General features: G+C 40.2%; 1 protein-coding gene across 7 annotated transcripts in view; it reads left to right on the top strand.

The window, feature by feature from the left end:
- KLHDC4 (kelch domain containing 4) overlaps nt 1-18,604 on the top strand; it is a 61,404-nt gene that overhangs the window by 726 nt on the left and 42,074 nt on the right. For 5 of the 7 annotated variants that reach the window (XM_025042581.1, XM_025042577.1, XM_025042579.1 and 2 more), the window contains exons 2-6: nt 1,214-1,300; nt 2,506-2,597; nt 5,711-5,789; nt 6,396-6,494; nt 15,146-15,282. In XM_025042581.1, coding sequence (XP_024898349.1) covers nt 1,214-1,300; nt 2,506-2,597; nt 5,711-5,789; nt 6,396-6,494; nt 15,146-15,282 — 494 coding nt within the window. The remainder of the gene's footprint in view (nt 1-1,213; nt 1,301-2,505; nt 2,598-5,710; nt 5,790-6,395; nt 6,495-15,145; nt 15,283-18,604) is intronic. The other 2 variants (XM_025042578.1, XM_025042582.1) reach the window with 1 other exon arrangement.

The raw sequence follows: 18,604 nt of genomic DNA, 5'->3' as shown, positions 1-18,604 counted from the left end.
ACTCCCTCTCTCTTTCTCTCGGCAGGGTTTGCAGATAGAACAGGGTTGAACTTAAGAGTTGAGCGTCCTGTTTTCTGTTACTTGTTTACCGGCTCCCTAACCTGGGGCAATATACAATGGTTAATGAGTGCAGTGTGCCAGGCACTGTGCTATCTGGGCTTTAATCCTCACAACCAAGTGGATTAGGTAGGTTTGGCGTCCCCATCTGACAGGAAATCGGAAGCTAACAGGTTACACTGCTCAGGGTCACACAGCTGTGAAGTGGCAGGACTGGGAGAGATGGGAGTAGAAGCAGGTTGCCTGAAAGCAGAGCCTGTGCTCCTGGTGAGTGGAGCAGCCAAGCCTACTTCCAACAAGACACCCTGTGGAAACGACTGTCCTCACGTGACTGGGCCTACCCGCATAACAGTAGGCCTTAGTGCCAGTTTGTGCCAGGACTGATAAAGCATCTCTCCCATCACACTGCTGATCCTCATCCCAGCCACTCCTTCCACCCACCTTATCCTTGTCTTCCCTTCCATCTTAAGGAAGATAATTTCTCAAGCGGATGATACTGGACCAGGTGCTCTGAACTAATTATGACTACAACAGTCCCTTTTCCATTCAGGTCTCTGTAAAGTTCCAGTCATTCAGTAATTTGTCTTGAGTACCTAATGTAGTATGTTTGGCATTAGGGACGTGGTGGTCAGCTGGACAGCTGTGAGATAACTACCCACATAGAAGTAGCAGAACAAAAGACACTTTCATTGACTGCTGTGAAGGTGAAAATTGGCAGAGCCACTTTGGACCCCACTTCGTCAATATCTAGAAAAGTGGAAGCAACCCAGCAGTTACACACCTAAAGGTTTACCCCCAGCTACACAAAGATAGGTATGAGAATGGCCAAGTAGTGTCGTTTATAAAAACAGCATTAGAATTGACCCAGATGTTCTTTCATCATCAGGATAGATAGAGAAACTCATCACAGTGGTAGCTTTGCCACAGTGAAAGTGAATGGATTCAGTGTATCGAACCGTTCATTCCATAGGGTTGAGCAAAACAAGTTACCAGAGATGATACAATATATCATTTACATGGAATTGAAAAATGTAAAACAATGCAGAAAGTCCTCTCCTAGTCAATAGGTTCTGTGACTTTAAGCGAAACACTGTACAGGCGGACCTTATTACATTTTATTGCACTTCACGAATGTTGCATTTTTTACTAATTGAAGGTAAGACCCTCCACCAGCAAAAAGGTTACGACTGCTTTATTGCAATACTCTAATGTGATCTGGAGCCGAACCCACAGTGTCTCTAAGGTATGGCTGTACACTGGAACCAATTTACCGTAGGCTAATTGATATAGACAAGAGTTAAATTCCTTTTGCGTCTCATCAATGTTATGAAACGATGTTATTGGAGGACCTACTGCAGTATATATATTGCTTAAGTATACATAACACGTAGTAAAAGTATAAAGAAATTGCTGGAGAGTAATGAGCTCCCGGTTCCAGACAGTGGCTACTTTGAGGAGGTGAAGGTGGTACACCCAGGGGAAGTTTGGAGTGGGGGTGCCAGTGGCTGTTTAGGCTTAGGGGATGTGGTGTTCTGATTAAAGGAACTGAGAGGAAGCCACTGCAGCCTGGAATGAGGAAGTGGGGTGGGAAATGAGGCTGGAGAAGAGTGAATAGTCTGGAAGTGTAGGTAAGTACAGGAAGGAAATCTACCTTCAGTGCGGAATGTGGAACCAGGGAAGAAGGGCTGTGTATGGGTGGGTGTGTTTGTGGGAGGGGGGCTGGGAGGGAAGGAGGACATATCCCAGGTCTCAGCATGAGCAGGATGTGTGTGGGGGTAGTGAGCTTTCAAGAAGAGAATAAAAATAGAAGGGAACTTCTCCCCATGACACACAGGTCATGCATCACCTTGTTGGGGAGTGGTAAAGGGGTAAGTTAATGCAGGGAAATAGGCACTGGACTGGAGGTGGGAAGACTGGGTGCCAGTGCCCAGTTGGACAGGTAAATATTAAATTGGTGTCTGTAGTTGTAAAAATAGAAACCTTCTTGCATAGAGTTGCTACAGCCCATAGTTGCTGAGCCCTCACATGGAGGCTCTGTTCTAAGCAGACTGACAAGTCTTGCTTGCTTGGAGTTTTTATTATTTTGATGGGAGGAAGGTGGAAAGAAAATGAATAAATAAATGAGCAAAAATTCTTAGACACTGCTATGCAGACAACAAAGCAGGCTGGTGGGGTGGCCCAGCCTTGGGTTTCCCAGAGGTGGTTGAAGATGCTGGTCTAGTGGAAGGCCATTCAGGGGGAGGGGGAGGAGGAGGGTTTGGAATGAGATGGTACCTGCGGGGTGCATGCATCCATACTTCCAAGAAAACTGCCTCTGAGGTCAAGCTTTGAGTATTTTTGCATGTGTCATATTCTGTGTCTGTGGACAATGGAAAGCCGACCCAAGCTTTTGACCCCATAAGAGAAGTTAAGAAAACGTCTCACATGTGACTGCTTGTCTGCCCTTAGGAAGACCTTGAAGCTCTCATAGCCCATTTCCAGACACTAGATGCCAGAAAGACTCAGATTGTGGAAACGCCCTGCTCCCCACCTTCACCAAGGTAAGTGAGCAAGGCTCTTCATTATAGCTTCTGACAGTTTTCTTGTATCAACTGGAAAACTGCTTTAAAAAGGCAACACATTTTCATAAATAACCAGGCACTTGGGACATTTTCGTCATTAAAACCTGTTCCTGATCAGCTTTACAAAACATTTTTTCCCTTTCTTCTGAAGAATGTACATAAGGCTGTTCAGTTCTTTTGTCATGCAGAAACATGGAAATGAGGTCTCAGCACAGCTGCTTATCTGGGAAATTCTGCCAGGTTTGAAATCTCCCCAGCTGATAACAATCTATGGACTAAAATGTTGTCCCAATGAGCTTTTCTTTGGTCCTTAAGATATTTTAAAAGTGCCTATCACAGATGGAAAAGTTAAAATCACAGTAGGTTTTAGCTGTGTTTCTTTATAATGCTTTTAAGTTCTGGTGAAAAATGTAATTATTTAATATAAATTGTGTATAAGCCTTTTTAAATGAATTTATAAATTGTGAAAACTCCAGAGTCTTTAGTAGGATCTCAAACACTTGTGAGATAAACTGAAATGAGCAGGCTTTGGTTTTCGTCTGACTTCTTATTCCTCTGGGTCAATTCTTGTCCTCTCGTCTTCTGAATTCCAGTTGTTTTATAATTTGATTTAAGGCTCTGTAATTCTTTTCTAACAGCAGAGGCAAGACACCGAATATGCTAAGTTAGGAACCTAGGAAAGGCCTCATTAAGAGAGAGTTACCAAGTCCTTCAGAGAAGGGGAAACACGTTAACTTCATAAGTATCTGGGACTGTTTGGTTGAGAAATGATTTGCTTCATTTACCTCAGAATGAGATTCGTCTCCCTAGAGTTGTCATTAGCCTGAATGGAGGCCTGGGGTCCAGCACTTCAGGAAAAGAGGTGGTTATAGTGTGATGCAGTTATGGTGCTGCCTTTGCTTCGTGAGGTGCAGGTGATGGCTCTGGCACCTGAATTTCACGGTCCCGGGACACAGGATTTAATCATCACCTGTTCAGTTGTCGAGGGTAGATGTGAGGGGCGCAACGTGATTAGCCCTTGAGCTGATGAGCTGACAGCAGCTTTCCAGCAGCCTCCAGGAGGTCCTTCTTATTCTTCATTTAACAAATTCCGTTAGAAATGTGGTTTCATTTTTCCCTGTACTCGGCATATTATCGTTGGGGACAAACATTAAGTTCCACGTGTGGTAGTTGTACGTTTTCATTTGAATTGTTGAAGCACAAAAATTCTTGAGATCTCTAGTCTTCACATGTACAGCATCCCTGAGGGAAGCCACTTATGGATTGATTTTCTGGATGACATTTTAGAACTTTTCCTAAAGTAACTGCCCCAAAAGCCAGGTTTAATGTCAGGATATAATTTGATACATGGGCAATTCAAATGGGTCAGCTGGGAATGCTTCCTAACAGAATGGAGCAGTTGACAGAGCTGAAATAAAACGAAGACCTCTTGGCTGGCAACCTTAGTAACTTCTCACCTCTTACCTCTCTGTCATATTGTGGGAACAAAACCATGAAAATTACCAAGTTTCATAAGTGTGTTTATCTCGCAGGTATTGGCTCAGGTGTAATTTGATGGGAAAATAAGGACGAGGTGCTCAGTTGCATCAGTGCTTTAGGGGGCCTGTATGTCTGTGACCTGAAGAAGGCGGGCATGGACAGCAGTGACACTTCAGCGCTCTGGGTCTAAATGGAATTGTTTTCCAAGTTGTGTTTGTTACTTTTCCTTAGAAAATTAAGCGTTAAGTGAAAAAAATTGTGGCCAAAGAACTTTGAGAAACACTGATTTCCTATTTTGGAAATTTTAATTGTGATGAAAGTATATACATAGAATTGCCATTTTAATCATTTTTAGCTGGACAGTTCTATGGGATTACTTAACATTCACGATGCTGTGCAACCATCATCACCATCTCTTTCCAAAAATTCATCATCCCAAATAGGAACTCTATACCCAGTAAGCAATCCCTCTCCATTCCCCTCCTCCCAGCCCCTAGTGACCTCTACTCTATTTTCTGTTACTCTGATTTGCCTGTTGCAGCTATTTCAGGTAAGCGGAGTCATACAGCATCTGTCCTTTTTCACTTAGCATAATGTCCACAAGGTTCAGGCACATTGGAGCATGCATCCGAACTTCATACCTTTTAAGATTGGATGAACCACATTTGTTTATCCATTCATCTATTCATGGACACTTGGATTGTTTCTACTTTGGGGCTATTGTGAGTAATGCTATAATGAACGTCGTCATACAGATATCTGTTTGAGTCCCTGTTTTCGATTTTCTTGGCTCTATATCTAGGAGTGGAAAATCTTTGTGTTTAACTTTTTGAAGAACCATGAGACTGTTCACCGAAGCATCTGCAGTATTGTAACACTGCTTTCTTTACTGCAGAATATCCCAGCCTATGAAACGTTTCTGTGTACAATAGATCTCCAAGAGAAAGAGTTTTCAGATTTCCCAAACTTACTTGACCTTGAAATCGTTCTATTGACAAGTGTCTTTTGGAGTTTGTGTTATGGAACACACCTTGGGGAACACCTTGAGGAGATTCTTAAGGAAGGGCATTTTCCAGTGACCTCAGACACCACCCAACTTTCATTACTGTCCACTGAAATGGTCAGGATGTATATATTATTTTCTTATAGCTATTCTTTTGTCCTTGTGTAAAATAAATAGAAAGTTATCTGTATTTTTTCTAGATGGAAGGCATCTGGGATGTATATCGAAATGCTTAAATACTAGACTTTTTAGAGCAGTTTTGATTGTGATTTTAGAGGATACACTTTTAAAATAGGACAGTTCTGGACAACTTGGCACATAAGTAGGAGTACCTAGACTTGTCACTGCCTGATGCATTTTAGCCAGATGTTATAGGAGTAGCCCAGGTCCTGCCCTCCTGGGACAGGGATCCTGGATGCTAGTATCACGGCTCAGACTGCTTTTAAGGGTGGTGCTTTAGCTTCTGTTCTCAACTCCAGGATCCTCTCATAAAAGTTTAGAAAAGGCTAGTCCCTGGTGGTAAAGCACTTTGATAGAAGAGAGAATGGCTCTCAGATTGGGCATCAAGTGGTTTGATTTTGTATTGATCGGCTACGTTTGTCTCTTACAGGTTAAATGCCTCATTCTCTGCTCATCCTGAGAAAGATGAATTAATCCTTTTCGGAGGTGAATATTTCAATGGCCAAAAAGTAAAGTATATATATTTTTCTTTTCTCCCCAAGTTTCCATGGGTCTCATTTGGAGTAAAATTAATTTAAAGCAGTGATATCAAATCCTCATTGGTCCTTTAACGCTCCTCCCGTGTGTCCCATGTGCTGAGCCACCAGGTCTGGCATGCAGTGTTGTCGTTGGCAAGCCATCAGTGACCTTTAGGCTCACTCCTCTTACCACCTGCTTGAGGTTGACCAACACACTGCTCATTTGGGTTGCTTGTTCATTCCGTTCTTCCTCATGATGTATTCCTAAAGTTGTTTTGAATAGAAAAGGTGCTGATCAGTTGTAAAGCTAATTTTCATTTTTAAGCAGGCCAGAAAGGCCCGTGTTTCAGAATTGTATACAAAACAGTTAACAAAAGCATAAATACACCTTCCTTGCATAGTGGACAAATGCTTTTTGTGTCATCATCCCAAAGGATTCAGGGAACCAGCTGAACCCGTCCTGCATTGATAGGATTTGCATTACTTTAAGAAACATGTTTTTCAGAGAAAGCTAGCAGCTGAGATCCTTTTTTCCACTTATTGTCACTTGCATGGAAGCATCATTCATAACAGTAAAGTTCCTCTTCCTTTCTGCAGACGTTTTTATATAATGAACTCTATATCTACAACATTAGGAAGGACACCTGGACCAAGGTTGAAATCCCCAATCCACCTCCGAGGCGCTGTGCTCACCAGGTATGTGTCAGTACTGACCCTCAGTCTTCCCTTTGTTCCTTTTGGGGCTTTACTCTGAGGATTCTGTTAGAGACTTTTAGATTTGGTAAATGACAGGTAGCCTGATGCAGAGAGGCTGGGCTTTGCACATGGTCCTAACTTTGCTGTTTTTTTAACCTGGATTTGTTACTGAGTTTCTTTGCATGTCAGTGTCTTCATCTGTAAGACAGGGAGATGAACACCTGCTCCTCCAGGTGATGTGAAGATCGTATGAAGTAATCCAGGTAAAAATACATAGTGTGGTGCCTGGCATGTAGCAGTTAACAAATTGCTCCTTTTCCACTTGAGTAAGAGAGGCTCTCATAGGCCTAAGATCTGGTGACTAGAGAGGTGAAAGAAGAAAACAGTGTTTAAAAATAGGTGTAAATGGTCCACGGAAAATAATTATTGTAGAGTGAAGGAGTTGTAACTGGGGGTAATGAAGGCATAGCACTAAATCTGCATGTTGTAGGCTAGTTTCTGCTTACCCCACGAGGACTCTGTCAACACTGTTAATCCCTCAGGGAAGGGATCCTGGTTTCAGATTCTGTAAGCTCCACGAGGACAGGCACTTGGTCTTCTTGTTCATTATTATAACTCAGTACTTGGAATGGTGTCAGCACTCAGAAAACAATTCAAATGAGTGATATCTCTCCAGGGTGGAGAAAGATCATTATAGAGCCCATGGTGTGATTAAAACATTCCTCCACAGTATGTGGTTCTTCCTTTTCTGATTCTGTGCTCTGAAGTAGCCTGCTGATGTGAAATTGAGTCTGAGAAGAGGACCTGCCTGCCTGAACTGCACGAATATCTTGTGCACATGAAGGCTCACAAGAGTTTGGACTGGTTTATCTTCTGGAAAAAGGGAATTCACTTGCTTTCAGGTTTAAAAATTACATCTTAATAAGCTTAGATTTTAGTAAATTAATGGGTCTTGATAGGTTCAAGTCCATTTAACAGAGCCCACTCCAGTTTTTAAGTGAATAATCTCCAGGCTTCCAAGCTAAGGACCAAGTCTTGTCCTTTCCTGTCCTATCGATGAGCACTCTGAGTCCACAGTCCTCCTAAATGCCTTGTTAGGTTCCTGGGCCTCAAGAATGCCTCTTTCCTAATGGGGCAGTCATGCTCATGCCCACGTCAAGTAATGCAGGCTTGGGGGTTCTTTTGTGTTTTTATCTATTTTAATCAGTTATTAACTATGTCCTTGAAGAATTAGAGTCATAAAAGTCTTTGAGATTTTTAAATTCAGTTATTTTGGCTGTGTGCTCAGCAGGCTCTGATTCATATGCATGCCTGATGAGGATTTTATCAGTCTGCGGTTTAATAATAATTTTGTAGTTAAGGTTGGCTTGCTGTTTATGCTGTGAATTTCACAATGAATCAGAGCAATGGGAAACAAAATTGGTAATAAAGTCTTTTGCCTAAAGGTCATTATAGTTCAAATTCTCCCACATTAAATTCTGAGACATAAACGTTTCTATGTTATAGACTAGTTTAATGAATATGATGTTCAAAGCCATGTTTTTTTTTTTTTTTATCTTCTCTTTAATCATTTAGCAGGCAAAAAGAGTAGAAAGAGAAAGCTTATATGTACACCCTTCATTCTCCTAGATCCTGAATTTTGTATCAGGATCTTGAGAGTTTAGATGGCATTTTCTAAAATGAATACAGTTCAGTGAGAGAAAGTAAAGTGTCATAATGTCTACCTAATGTGTGACTGAATGATCTAAGAGAGAAGAAGGGAGTGTTCAAACTCTGGGGCCTGGACTTTTGAGGATGCAGGGAGCAAGACTTGAAAATTGAGGCCTGAGTAAGGAGGAGGAGGTGAACATCGTTAGTTCCTGTCTTCTTATTCACCTGATGTTTGTTTCTCTCAAAGTAATAACTAAAACACTTGAAACAAAATGTATTCTCTCATAAAGTGAAAAGTTCCATATGGTTAATAAAAAAAAGGCATCTGTGTTCTTATTGGCCTTTGTGCATTAATGAGCAGTAAGTAGTTTATGGAGAAGAGTTGTTATATATAAAATGTTTATTCATGAAATAAGGAGAATTCTTCTGACAGTGTCCATTTGAGCTGCCGAAAGTGTTACTCCAAAAAATTATAGCTTTATTACATTCCATCTGAGCAGGTATTGCAGGACTCCTAGACATGTTCACTCAGGAAATACTGAGTATCTTTTACACATGAGGCCCCATTCTAGGACTGGGATATAGCGACAAAAAAAAGACATTTGCCAAGTCCCGATTATGTTCCATATTTTGTGTTTTCTTTGGTCCTGATGGTGTCACATGTTTTTAGGACTCGGCTTTCATGAAGCTGAAGCATCATGTCAGAATTCATTTAGAGTCTGTGTCATTTTAGACTCCTTTGGGCTTTTTTTTGGGAGGGGAGAAGGACATTTGGAAGGAGAGCTATTAAAGTTTTCCAGATGTGATTTTATTCCAGTTAAGTCAGTGACAAACAAACCCAGATGCCTGGGAAGCGTACAACCTCAAGGGACAGGTAAGACAGTGGATGCTGGTGAAGGTGGCACATGCCTTGCACCTGGAGCAGGCAGAAGGTGTAGAAAGAGAAAGCTTACATGTACAACCTTTGAGCAGTGCCGTCTTATTCTTGCACTTGGTTGAGTAGTGCTTTGCCTGGGTTACATCTAGACAGAGAATGTTGCTTGTCAATTTAAAGTTACTTCAAAACCACTATGTGTATGTGTGCATGAATATATTTAAAAGTGTTTTATTTTTATTGCTTTCTTTCGAAAACATAAGTTAATCACCCATAAGAGAGCTTTGGGGTATAAACTCTTTTGTAATTTTGACAGTGCAAAGGGAAGTGAGCAATGAGTAGGGGTAAGGCCCGCTTCCATCTTTCTCCAGCCAGTGACTTCATTTCCCTCTACAGTCCAGCCAACTTTCTGCCGAAGAGCTGATAATAGTCCAGCTCACACCTCAATTATCTCCTCTATACACAGAAGAATCGTTATCTTAGAAGGATACTATAAGATAGGGGTCCCCAGTCACAGCAAGAGGTGAGCAGTGAGCAAGCGAAGCTTCCTTATCTGTATTTGCAGCCTCTCCCCAGCGTTAGCATCACCACCTCAGCTCCACTTCAGATCATTAGGCATTAGATTCTCATAGGAGCACTGGTCCTTGGTGCCAAAAAGGTTGGGGACCACTGCTATAGGAAGTAATTTTGTTAAAGTGCTTTGACTTCTTTTAAAGTAAACTCTTTAAGACATCCTAATTGACCCTGAACTTATTGTTTTTTTGTTATGTTTTGAGGTGAATTTGCATCTTGTGGGTATCTTTTAGCAAATAATTATTTTTTTATACTGCAGGACATTTTAGAGTACTGTATGTTTATTATAAGATCAGTTTTAACTGGTAGTGACCTTGATAAAAATAAATTCTTAGAGAAATTTGGCACTGATCAGTGATCTGAACTGAATACCCTTCTGACCAGACTATTCCATTCCATTTGCTAAACAGTTATGAAATGAAAATATTTGACTTGGATTAGATTGAAAACTTTGAGTTTGAATTATGAGATCGCTAGTCTCCAAATTAGGCATTTCATCCATATTTTTTTCTTATCCAAGAAGTTTTTCTTTTTCTGTTTTTTTCTTGTTACTTTGGTATAGTAGCTGCGTAATTGTTTTTACCCACAAAGACTTGGTTGAAAATATTTGAATAGGGCAGATTATTTGAAATATTAGAATTTTAAAACATACCTTGTTAGAGGTGAATGAACTATATTTTGACAATAGTGTGACTTTGTTGTCAGAACATGTGTGGAAACTAGTTTTCCATAAAAAATAGTAATAAAGATGTTTTAGTTTAAGCGTCATTGAGAACTCTAGAAAATAAAGCGCTAACCAGATGTGTAATACGTGTGCTTTTTCTTTGGAAAGAAAGAAAAAATGAATTTATTTTACCCTAAAATCTATTTTCTTTGTCTTTGGGTGTGACAAGTGAAAAGATTTTTTAAAATTATGTATTTCCTTAAGGATTTAAATAATTAGCAGAAATTACACTTGTATTTTATTATGATTTATCTTTAACTGGTACATTTGAAGAGCTTCTTTCTTTGTATTGATGTGAACTGGAAGCGTGAACCCTGAGTGTCAATGTAACTTTGCTGTGTGACCAGCACACTAGTGACCAGCCATTTGCTTGATTTAACTTGAATTTTCTAATTATATCCAATGACTGGGGTTGTATTAGGTAATTGAGATGCCGTCCACATTTTAATCTTTAACAGATGGTTCTGGTTTGAAGTTGTAAGGGAAATAATTTGCCTACATTACCTCTCATGTAGCAATTTTAAAATTGTTTTTGAAAGAAGTTTGAGAAAGTTCCAGGTGACTTAAAAATTTCAGCACTAGATTCCAAACAGAAGTTATATTTAGTTAAAGTATTTGTAGTTTTTCTTTTCTTTTTGACATCGAGTTCATTGATTTTCCTTCTCTCTATTGTTTAAACATTTTTCTTTTTCAATAATTTCTTCTTTGTTTCCTTCCTCTTTGGGTTTAATTTGCCTTTTCTAGCTTCTTACAATGGAAACATAGATCATTTATTTTAAATCTCCATTTATTTTAAACCTTCTTTTCTAATATAAGCACTTAAAGCTGTACATTTCCCTCTAAGCACTGATTTAGCTGCATTCCCACAAATTTTGATGTGTTTTATTATCATTCAGATTTAAATGACCTAATTTGCTTGTAGATGTCTTCTTTGACTCATGGGTAACAGTATTTAAAAGTGTGTTGTTTAATTTACAATTACTCAGGGATATCCCAGATATCTTTTTGTTATTCATTTCTAATTCTGTTGTAGTCAAAGATCACTTCATGTGATTTTAATCCTTTCAAATTTTTGAGACTTATACTATGGCCTAACATATGATCTATTTTTGGTACATGTTCTGTGTGTATTTGAAAAGAACGTACAATCTCTAGTTGGTGGATATAGTGTCCTCAGGATACGTTCATATCTTCCATATCCTTACTAACTTATCCCTGATAATCTTCTGAAGTTTTTGTCTACCGTTAGCACAGCCACCCCAAATTTCTTAGGATTAGTATTTATGTGGTATATTTTTTCCATCCTTTAAATCTTATCCTGTTTGTCTTTATAGTTACAGTATTTTCTTATAAACAGCACTGTAGTTGGGTCTTATTTTTATATCCATTGTGAGTTGGGTCTTATTTTTATATCCATTTTGCTTTTTAATCAGTGTATTTATCTGTTAAATTTAATATGATTAGTAATATGGCTGTCAGTAATGTTTTTGATATTGTTTGTTTTCTATTAGTCCCTTTTGTTCTATATTCCCTTTTCTCTTTTTCTCTACCTTCTTTTGGGTCGATTATATTTTAATATCCTCTTTTTGTCTTCCTCGTTGGCCTGTTAGCTATCCATTTTTGTTTTTGTTTTAGTGGTTGCTGTGAGTTTGCAGTATACATCTTTAACTTAAGATAGTCTGTCTCCAAATGATATTTTGCCACGTCTCATAAACTGTAAGAACCTTACAATAGAATACCTACATTTTCTTCTTTCATCCTGTGTGCTGTTGTCATATATTTTATTTCCATATATGTTAGAAGCCCCACAATACAATGTTACTGGTTTCTCTTAGACAATTATTAAAGTAATTTTAAAATGGGAAGGGAAAATATTATATTGATTTACAAATCTACCATTCTAACACCCATTTTTCCTTTGTGTAGATTTATGTTTTTATATGGCAATGTTTTCCTTCAGCTTATAATTTCATTTACCATTTCTTGAAGTGCAGGTCTGCTGACTACAAATTATTTTCAGCTTTTTTTCCTAAGTGAAAATATCTTCATTTTATATTCATTTTATAGGATATTTTTGCTAGCTATAGCATTTTAGGTTGACAACTGTTTCAGCATTGAAAGTTCAGCATTGACAACTGTTTCAGCACTGAAAGTTGTTTTGTTTTCTGGATTATATAGTTCTAATGAGAGGTCAGTGGTCATTCTTACCTTAATTCTTATATATTCAGTGTGTCTTCTCTTCCCTCCACAGGCGGCTTAAAAGATTTTATTTTTATCTTTGGTTTTTCAGCAATTTGATTTTGATGTACCTTTCTGATTTTATGGGAATCCAGTACATGTATGTTAGACTGTTTAATGTCTAACAGGGCAGTCAGTCTGTCTTTTACTCTCCCTCTGCACCCCTTCCCCTGCCCCGGTCCATTTCTCTTTTGGCTTCATTTTGATAGTTTTTATCACTCTTCAAGGTCAGTGGATATACTCTGAACTCGTGAATTATTTATTTTATATATGATATTTTTCAGCTCTAGAAGTTATTTGGTTCTTGATCATTGTTTCTATGTCTATTATGTTCATGTTTTCTTTTAAATTTTTTGGACATGTTTATAACTGTTTTCAAGTTCTCGTCTGCTAATTTTCTTATCTCTGTCAATTCTGGGTGTCTTTCTATTTACTGATCTTTCTCCTTGTGAGTCCCATTTTCTCCCTAGAACTGTGTAAATAGATGCAGGACTTTATGAATGCCACCTGTTGACTAGATTTTGTTTTCATTCATCAGTGATTGATGCATTTTGTCTTGGCAAGCGGTTAATTCACTTGCATATCATCATGATCCTTTTGAGACTTTCTCTAGGGTTGTGTAGCCTTAGGCCTTTCTTGGGTCTCTAATGAATGCTCTGGGTGTTCAGTGATATCTTTCACTATGCCTTCTAAGATATATCTTAACTACATCGTATTGTGCAGCACAAATGTATCATCAACTTCATTAAACTCAAAAAATGTGTTAGGTTTGGGCCTGAGCTAATACTCTTCGTATCTGCTTTAAAGATTTGAAATGATCAGTTTCTTTTCGATAAAACTGGAGTTTTAGAGTGATAGGAAACTGGCTTGTTTCTTTATAGGTCATTTATCTGTGCTGATATGATGTACACAAAACTGACTGAAAATGGGAGTGGAGAGAGGGCTGTGTCATTCTCAGGATGCCACCAGGACCCTCCACTTAGTCCAGGGCAGGAGTAGCATCGGTGACAGAGCCGTGGTTCTGCAGCATTTTTAGGTGCCAGGCTGCAGCGGGAGCTTTGGGGTGCTCAGAGAGTGCCTGTGGATGAAGTCTCCTGAGGACCGGCTTCTGACCCGCTCAGTGTGAGGTTTTCTCTGGAGGGCAGGTAGGTATTCACGCAGAAGAATGCTCAGGAGCATCCTAGAACCCAGCAGCGTCTGACCCAAGTCTCCTGCCCCGGCTACAGGGAGGACATTCTGAGATGAAGTTAGGGCTTAGCATTTGAATGTTTTGGTTAAAAAGAAGGCTGACCTAGAGTTCTAGGAGAAGAGTCCATTTTTATGTGTGTTACCATTTAGTCTTTACTTCAGTTTAAAAAAAAGCCAACAAATAAGTTCAAAAGCTCTAGACTAGATAGTGTATGAATTGCCTTTAAAATTCCTCAAATCTGTGTTTCTTGTATATATAGCTATGGAAGTTATTTTATGTGAAATAAGATCCACTCTTATCTTGACTACCTGAAAGACATTCCCTTACGTAGTATTTTCCTCTTCTGGAAAGGCGTTTTAAATCATATGCTTTGACCTGCTTTTCTTCTCTTACGAAGGATCTCTCATGGCAATCCCCAGCCTGGAGTCTGGAATGTTACCCTCGCCTCATAGAGATGGAGCTTTCAGTGGGGTGATGGAAACCTCAACTATGTGGTCACTGTAGGAACACCAAAATGGCTTGGGCAGAGTTGTGTGTTTTTATCCTTATATTTCTGATACTAATGTAGGGTCTGGGATGTTTGGTGTTCTTGCTTCAATTTCGTTGAATTAGTGAGTAACCTTGGGAATGTGAAGTGTAATTCTTGTGGGATGTGAGCCCTAGAGTACCTATTCTCAGCCATTTCCCTACTTTAGTCACATTGGTTCATGAGATGTGCCCATGGACCATTTGTTCTGTGAGTGTTTTGATATTCTGCTAAGCCTAGTAATAATTTGAAATATGCACATGTGAGTCTGGAAAGTCCGATTGGCACGGTGCCAGGTCGGCATGGCTTTTGTGCTGCTCTGGCCTCTATTGTGCTAGAGCTTCTCGTGCGTGTGGCCCAAAAGGCATTGTCTTCACTGCTTCCTGTTATGTTTAAATCTTTTAAAAATAAATGTTAATAATGTTATGTAAACATTACATATTACACACGTTTTATTCATGTGTGCGGTTTTAGATGTACAGTGCTTAATAGCTAGGAAAGGGACTAATGAGGGCAGGTAAAAAGCTTTATTTTAGATATCTAATAATTAAAATACTCTATCAATTTGTGTTATGACTATTGTTAACTTTTGGCAATTTTGTCCATTTTAATGAAATACAGGGTTGTCTTGAGTATAAGTAGATGTTCATTTTACAACTTAGGAATGCATGAAAGTAATTTTATTAGGTTTTGGCTTAGGAGAATTCGTCAATGAGAGATTTTCCAGGATTTTTCCCCTTAAAGGCAGGAGTGTGGGTGCTGGCCGAGACTATCACGTGCCATGCTCTAGTGGACAGTGCAGACCTTGGTCTCCACTTGTGGAGGCAGCTGAGAGCTGTTTGGCTGTGCGCTGACCTGTCAACCTTTCTTTTCATAGGCTGTAGTGGTGCCTCAATGCGGCGGGCAGCTATGGATCTTCGGGGGAGAGTTTGCTTCTCCCAACGGAGAGCAGTTTTACCACTACAAGGATCTCTGGGTCCTGCATTTGGCCACCAAGACCTGGGAGCAAGTCAGGTAAGGCGCTGGGTGGCGAACCTAACCTCCTGGGCCCAGCTCTTGTCCCGTACCAGCATTCCGAGTTCACAGTGATGGGATGAGATCTCACAGAATACCAGGGCTCCAAGGAGCACAGATTGCAGAGTCCCGAGAAACCAGCGTGCCTGGTAACTGCAGTAAAGGAAGAGCTCATGTTTTCTCTGTACCCTTTACAGAAGAGCCTGGCCTGGCCACAGCTGCCTTGATGCCTGCCTTTGTTGAAGGTGTTACCAGAATTGCTAGGAGCAGTGCTGAATCCGGGCTTATATTCTCATTCTTCCCTTATCTGCATCTACATTGATCACATTGTAATATAGTTCTCTTTGTGAGCCGTCTGTATTTCCTTAGAAACAGCTCTGAGTTTTAGCTTGCTGGAATGGAACTATGATATTTACTACTAAAAGAGAGTGCTCTTTCTAGGTCTAGTTGACATAGAAACAGTGGAGCTGTTAAGAGGAAGGACGGGGAAAGCCTTTATATTGCTCTTCAATAAACCAGGCTCACCCATCTTTGGAGCCTGATTTCTGCATGTCAGTGATACTGGTATGGGGTTGTCACATTTACCACTGCACTTCACCGCCATGTCAAAGGTCAGTGCTGCACTCCTAACTCTGTATAGAAGAGACAGACGGTATGTCTGCTTATAAATTATTTACGAGAAGAAACCTAGGAGTGTGACAGATTGAAAGTAGAGTTAGTTGGCTTCATTCTTCTGGGGTGCACATGCCTGATTGCCAGGCTGTGTGCTCCATATTGCAGGGTGCCTTCTCTCCACTGTTAAGACAGCAAACCAGAGTTTCTCAGCCTCCGTGGAGCAGGCAGCTGCATTGTGGAATTCAGTAGTGGCACAAAGTGTCTTTAGGTCCTGGGACCTTCATCGGAGAGGAGCCTCCTTCCCTGGAGGATGTGCTCGGTTGTTTGATGATGACCTCTTAGGAGAACTGTGCCAGACTGTGGAGGCCTGATTTGATGGGCTTCAGGCCTGGAGTGGAACTAACGATGTAAAGAGTTCGCTGTGCAGGTGGAAAGTGTAAATAGAGTCCCCACGCCTGGCTGACCTGCTGGAGAAGGACTCTAACAATCTGGATGAAATGAGAAGCAGAACGAGCCTCGGCCTGCATTACCGATAACTGGCTTCAGTTCCCTTCCTCTCACTTGCTTTGGGACAGCTTCGTTATCTTAGGCACAGCAGTCAAGAAATTATTTTCATATTAAAATTGATGTCATTATGTACATGTTGAAATGTAGTCATTTTTCTCCTTAATTTAAAGAGTATTTAGGCCCAGAGCATGCAATCTGTGTTGTCTTGCTTTGTGTCAATTATTTTTTTCAGAGCTCAGTTTTATTTATTTGCTTGTTTGTTCATTGTTGGTGAATTGATTCTTGATATTGTCATAGCATTTTTATCAGCCTTGGCTGCATAGTCCATCATTTGAGTGAGGGACAGTGAAGTTCCTCGTTAAAGAATATGTACAATCTAATAGCTACTCAGTGAGGCCTGGTATTGACAATGGCACTTCTGTGGGGTGCTCCTACCGTGACATTCTAAGCTTTTTTCGACATGCATGTTTTTTCTTGGCCTTTATATTTTTCTGTTTCTGTAACATGTGTTGAGTGTTTGTTCCGAGGAAGCAGGCAGGCATTATTGATGCATGGTCACTCGGGTAATGCCCTTAGAACAGTTTTCTGTGGCCACTGTCCCCTCAGCCAGCCAAAGACAACTGCCCTTGCCTCAGCGTGCGACTCCAGCTGCCTTCCGGTGCTGTCAGCTCAATTATGTTTACGGTAGCATTTGAGGCATCTGTCCTAAATCAGAAATTGTCCATGATAAACATGTCTCTCATTACTTGAGTACTTATTGTAATTAAACTGTGAGAATTTTTTCAAAGGTATAGTGTAGAACCTATTAAAAACTAATTTGAAACTACAAAGATAAAATTCAGTTGCCATTCTTAACCCCTTAATTTTAGTCTAGGTAGACGTCTAGGACAGGGAAAACATTATGTGCTTTATTTTTTGTCTAAATCACCATTTTTCAAAAAAGAACCAGTTGTCTCTGGTCCTTTTTGGATGAGATGAGCTGAGAGACCGGCAGAATATTGCTTTGAGCTGTTCCCTTCAGTGGCCAGGGTGTGATGGCTGCATTTCCCCAGAATCCATGGTCTCTGAGGTCCACGTGGGAGTGTTTGTCCAACTAGAAAGGTAGATTCTGTTGATTACAGATCTGGAAGTTGGGAAATGCATGGTCTGTTCCTAGTTCTGCCTTTTATTTTGTCAGGAGATTTTAAATGACCAGCTTAATTCTTTTGTTTCTCAGCAAAGTTCACTTACTGCTGTTTCACATGTTTATGGTTATGGGATGATTTATGTTTGAGGCTTGTTCAGTTTTTAAAGCCCATGATGGGATGCAAAAAATCATAAATAGTATGCATGAGGTATTATTTGATGACAGATGTCCATTTCTCTGTCTTCGTTGTCTCCCACCCTTGTTCATCTTGGGCTCTGAGCTCCAGCCTTCCTAAAATGCTTGGTGCCTTGACCACCCCCACACCACAGCCCTTCCTCCCACCCTGCCCCAGGTGTTGTCTTTAAGATGATCAAGGAGAATGCACGTCTGGCATAGCACCTTCTCTTGGAGTTAGTTATCTACAACCTGCCGTGCACAGGAAATGCATATCTCGGGCAGGACTTCCTGTCAGTTAGTGAACCAGGAGACACAAGAGATGGACAGATATGACTATATAAAATATTACAGTTTTTGTGTGGGAAATGATGCCACAGGAAAGTTGAGAATAGTGACAGGCGGGGAGAAAGTACCAACAGTGTAGAGGGAGCTTGTGTTCAAAATAACCTGTAAGGAAATAAGCAATGAGCGGCTTGACAGAAAACCGAGCAAAGGACATAAAGAGGCAGTCACAAATAAACACGAAAAAATGGAGTCCTATTCAGTGTTGGTGAGGGTTGGGAAAACAGGGACTTGTGCTGGTCAGAATGTTGGCAACCTCTGTCATTCTAGCATAATTTTAAATGTGCATACCCTTTGACCCCAGTTCACTTTTAGGAATATACCTTAAAGAAATACTTGCTGTCATTTCGTATAGAAAAGCTTGTACAAAAATTTATAAAAAGATATGATGCGGAACAGCACATGCCTGAGAAAAAAGACTGTGTATGTACATGCATGTGTACTTGCAAAGTGGGCCAGAGAAGCCAGTGCTTGCGTGCGTGCACGCATGCACATGTGCAAACTAACTCTCTCTCTCTCTCTCTCTCTCTCTCTCTCTCTCTCTCACACACACAC

Source organism: Pteropus alecto, unplaced genomic scaffold (assembly GCF_000325575.1).
Source record: "Pteropus alecto unplaced genomic scaffold, ASM32557v1 scaffold7, whole genome shotgun sequence".
NCBI classification, from domain to species: domain Eukaryota; kingdom Metazoa; phylum Chordata; class Mammalia; order Chiroptera; family Pteropodidae; genus Pteropus; species Pteropus alecto.
This window is presented reverse-complemented; position numbering and strand designations above follow the sequence as displayed.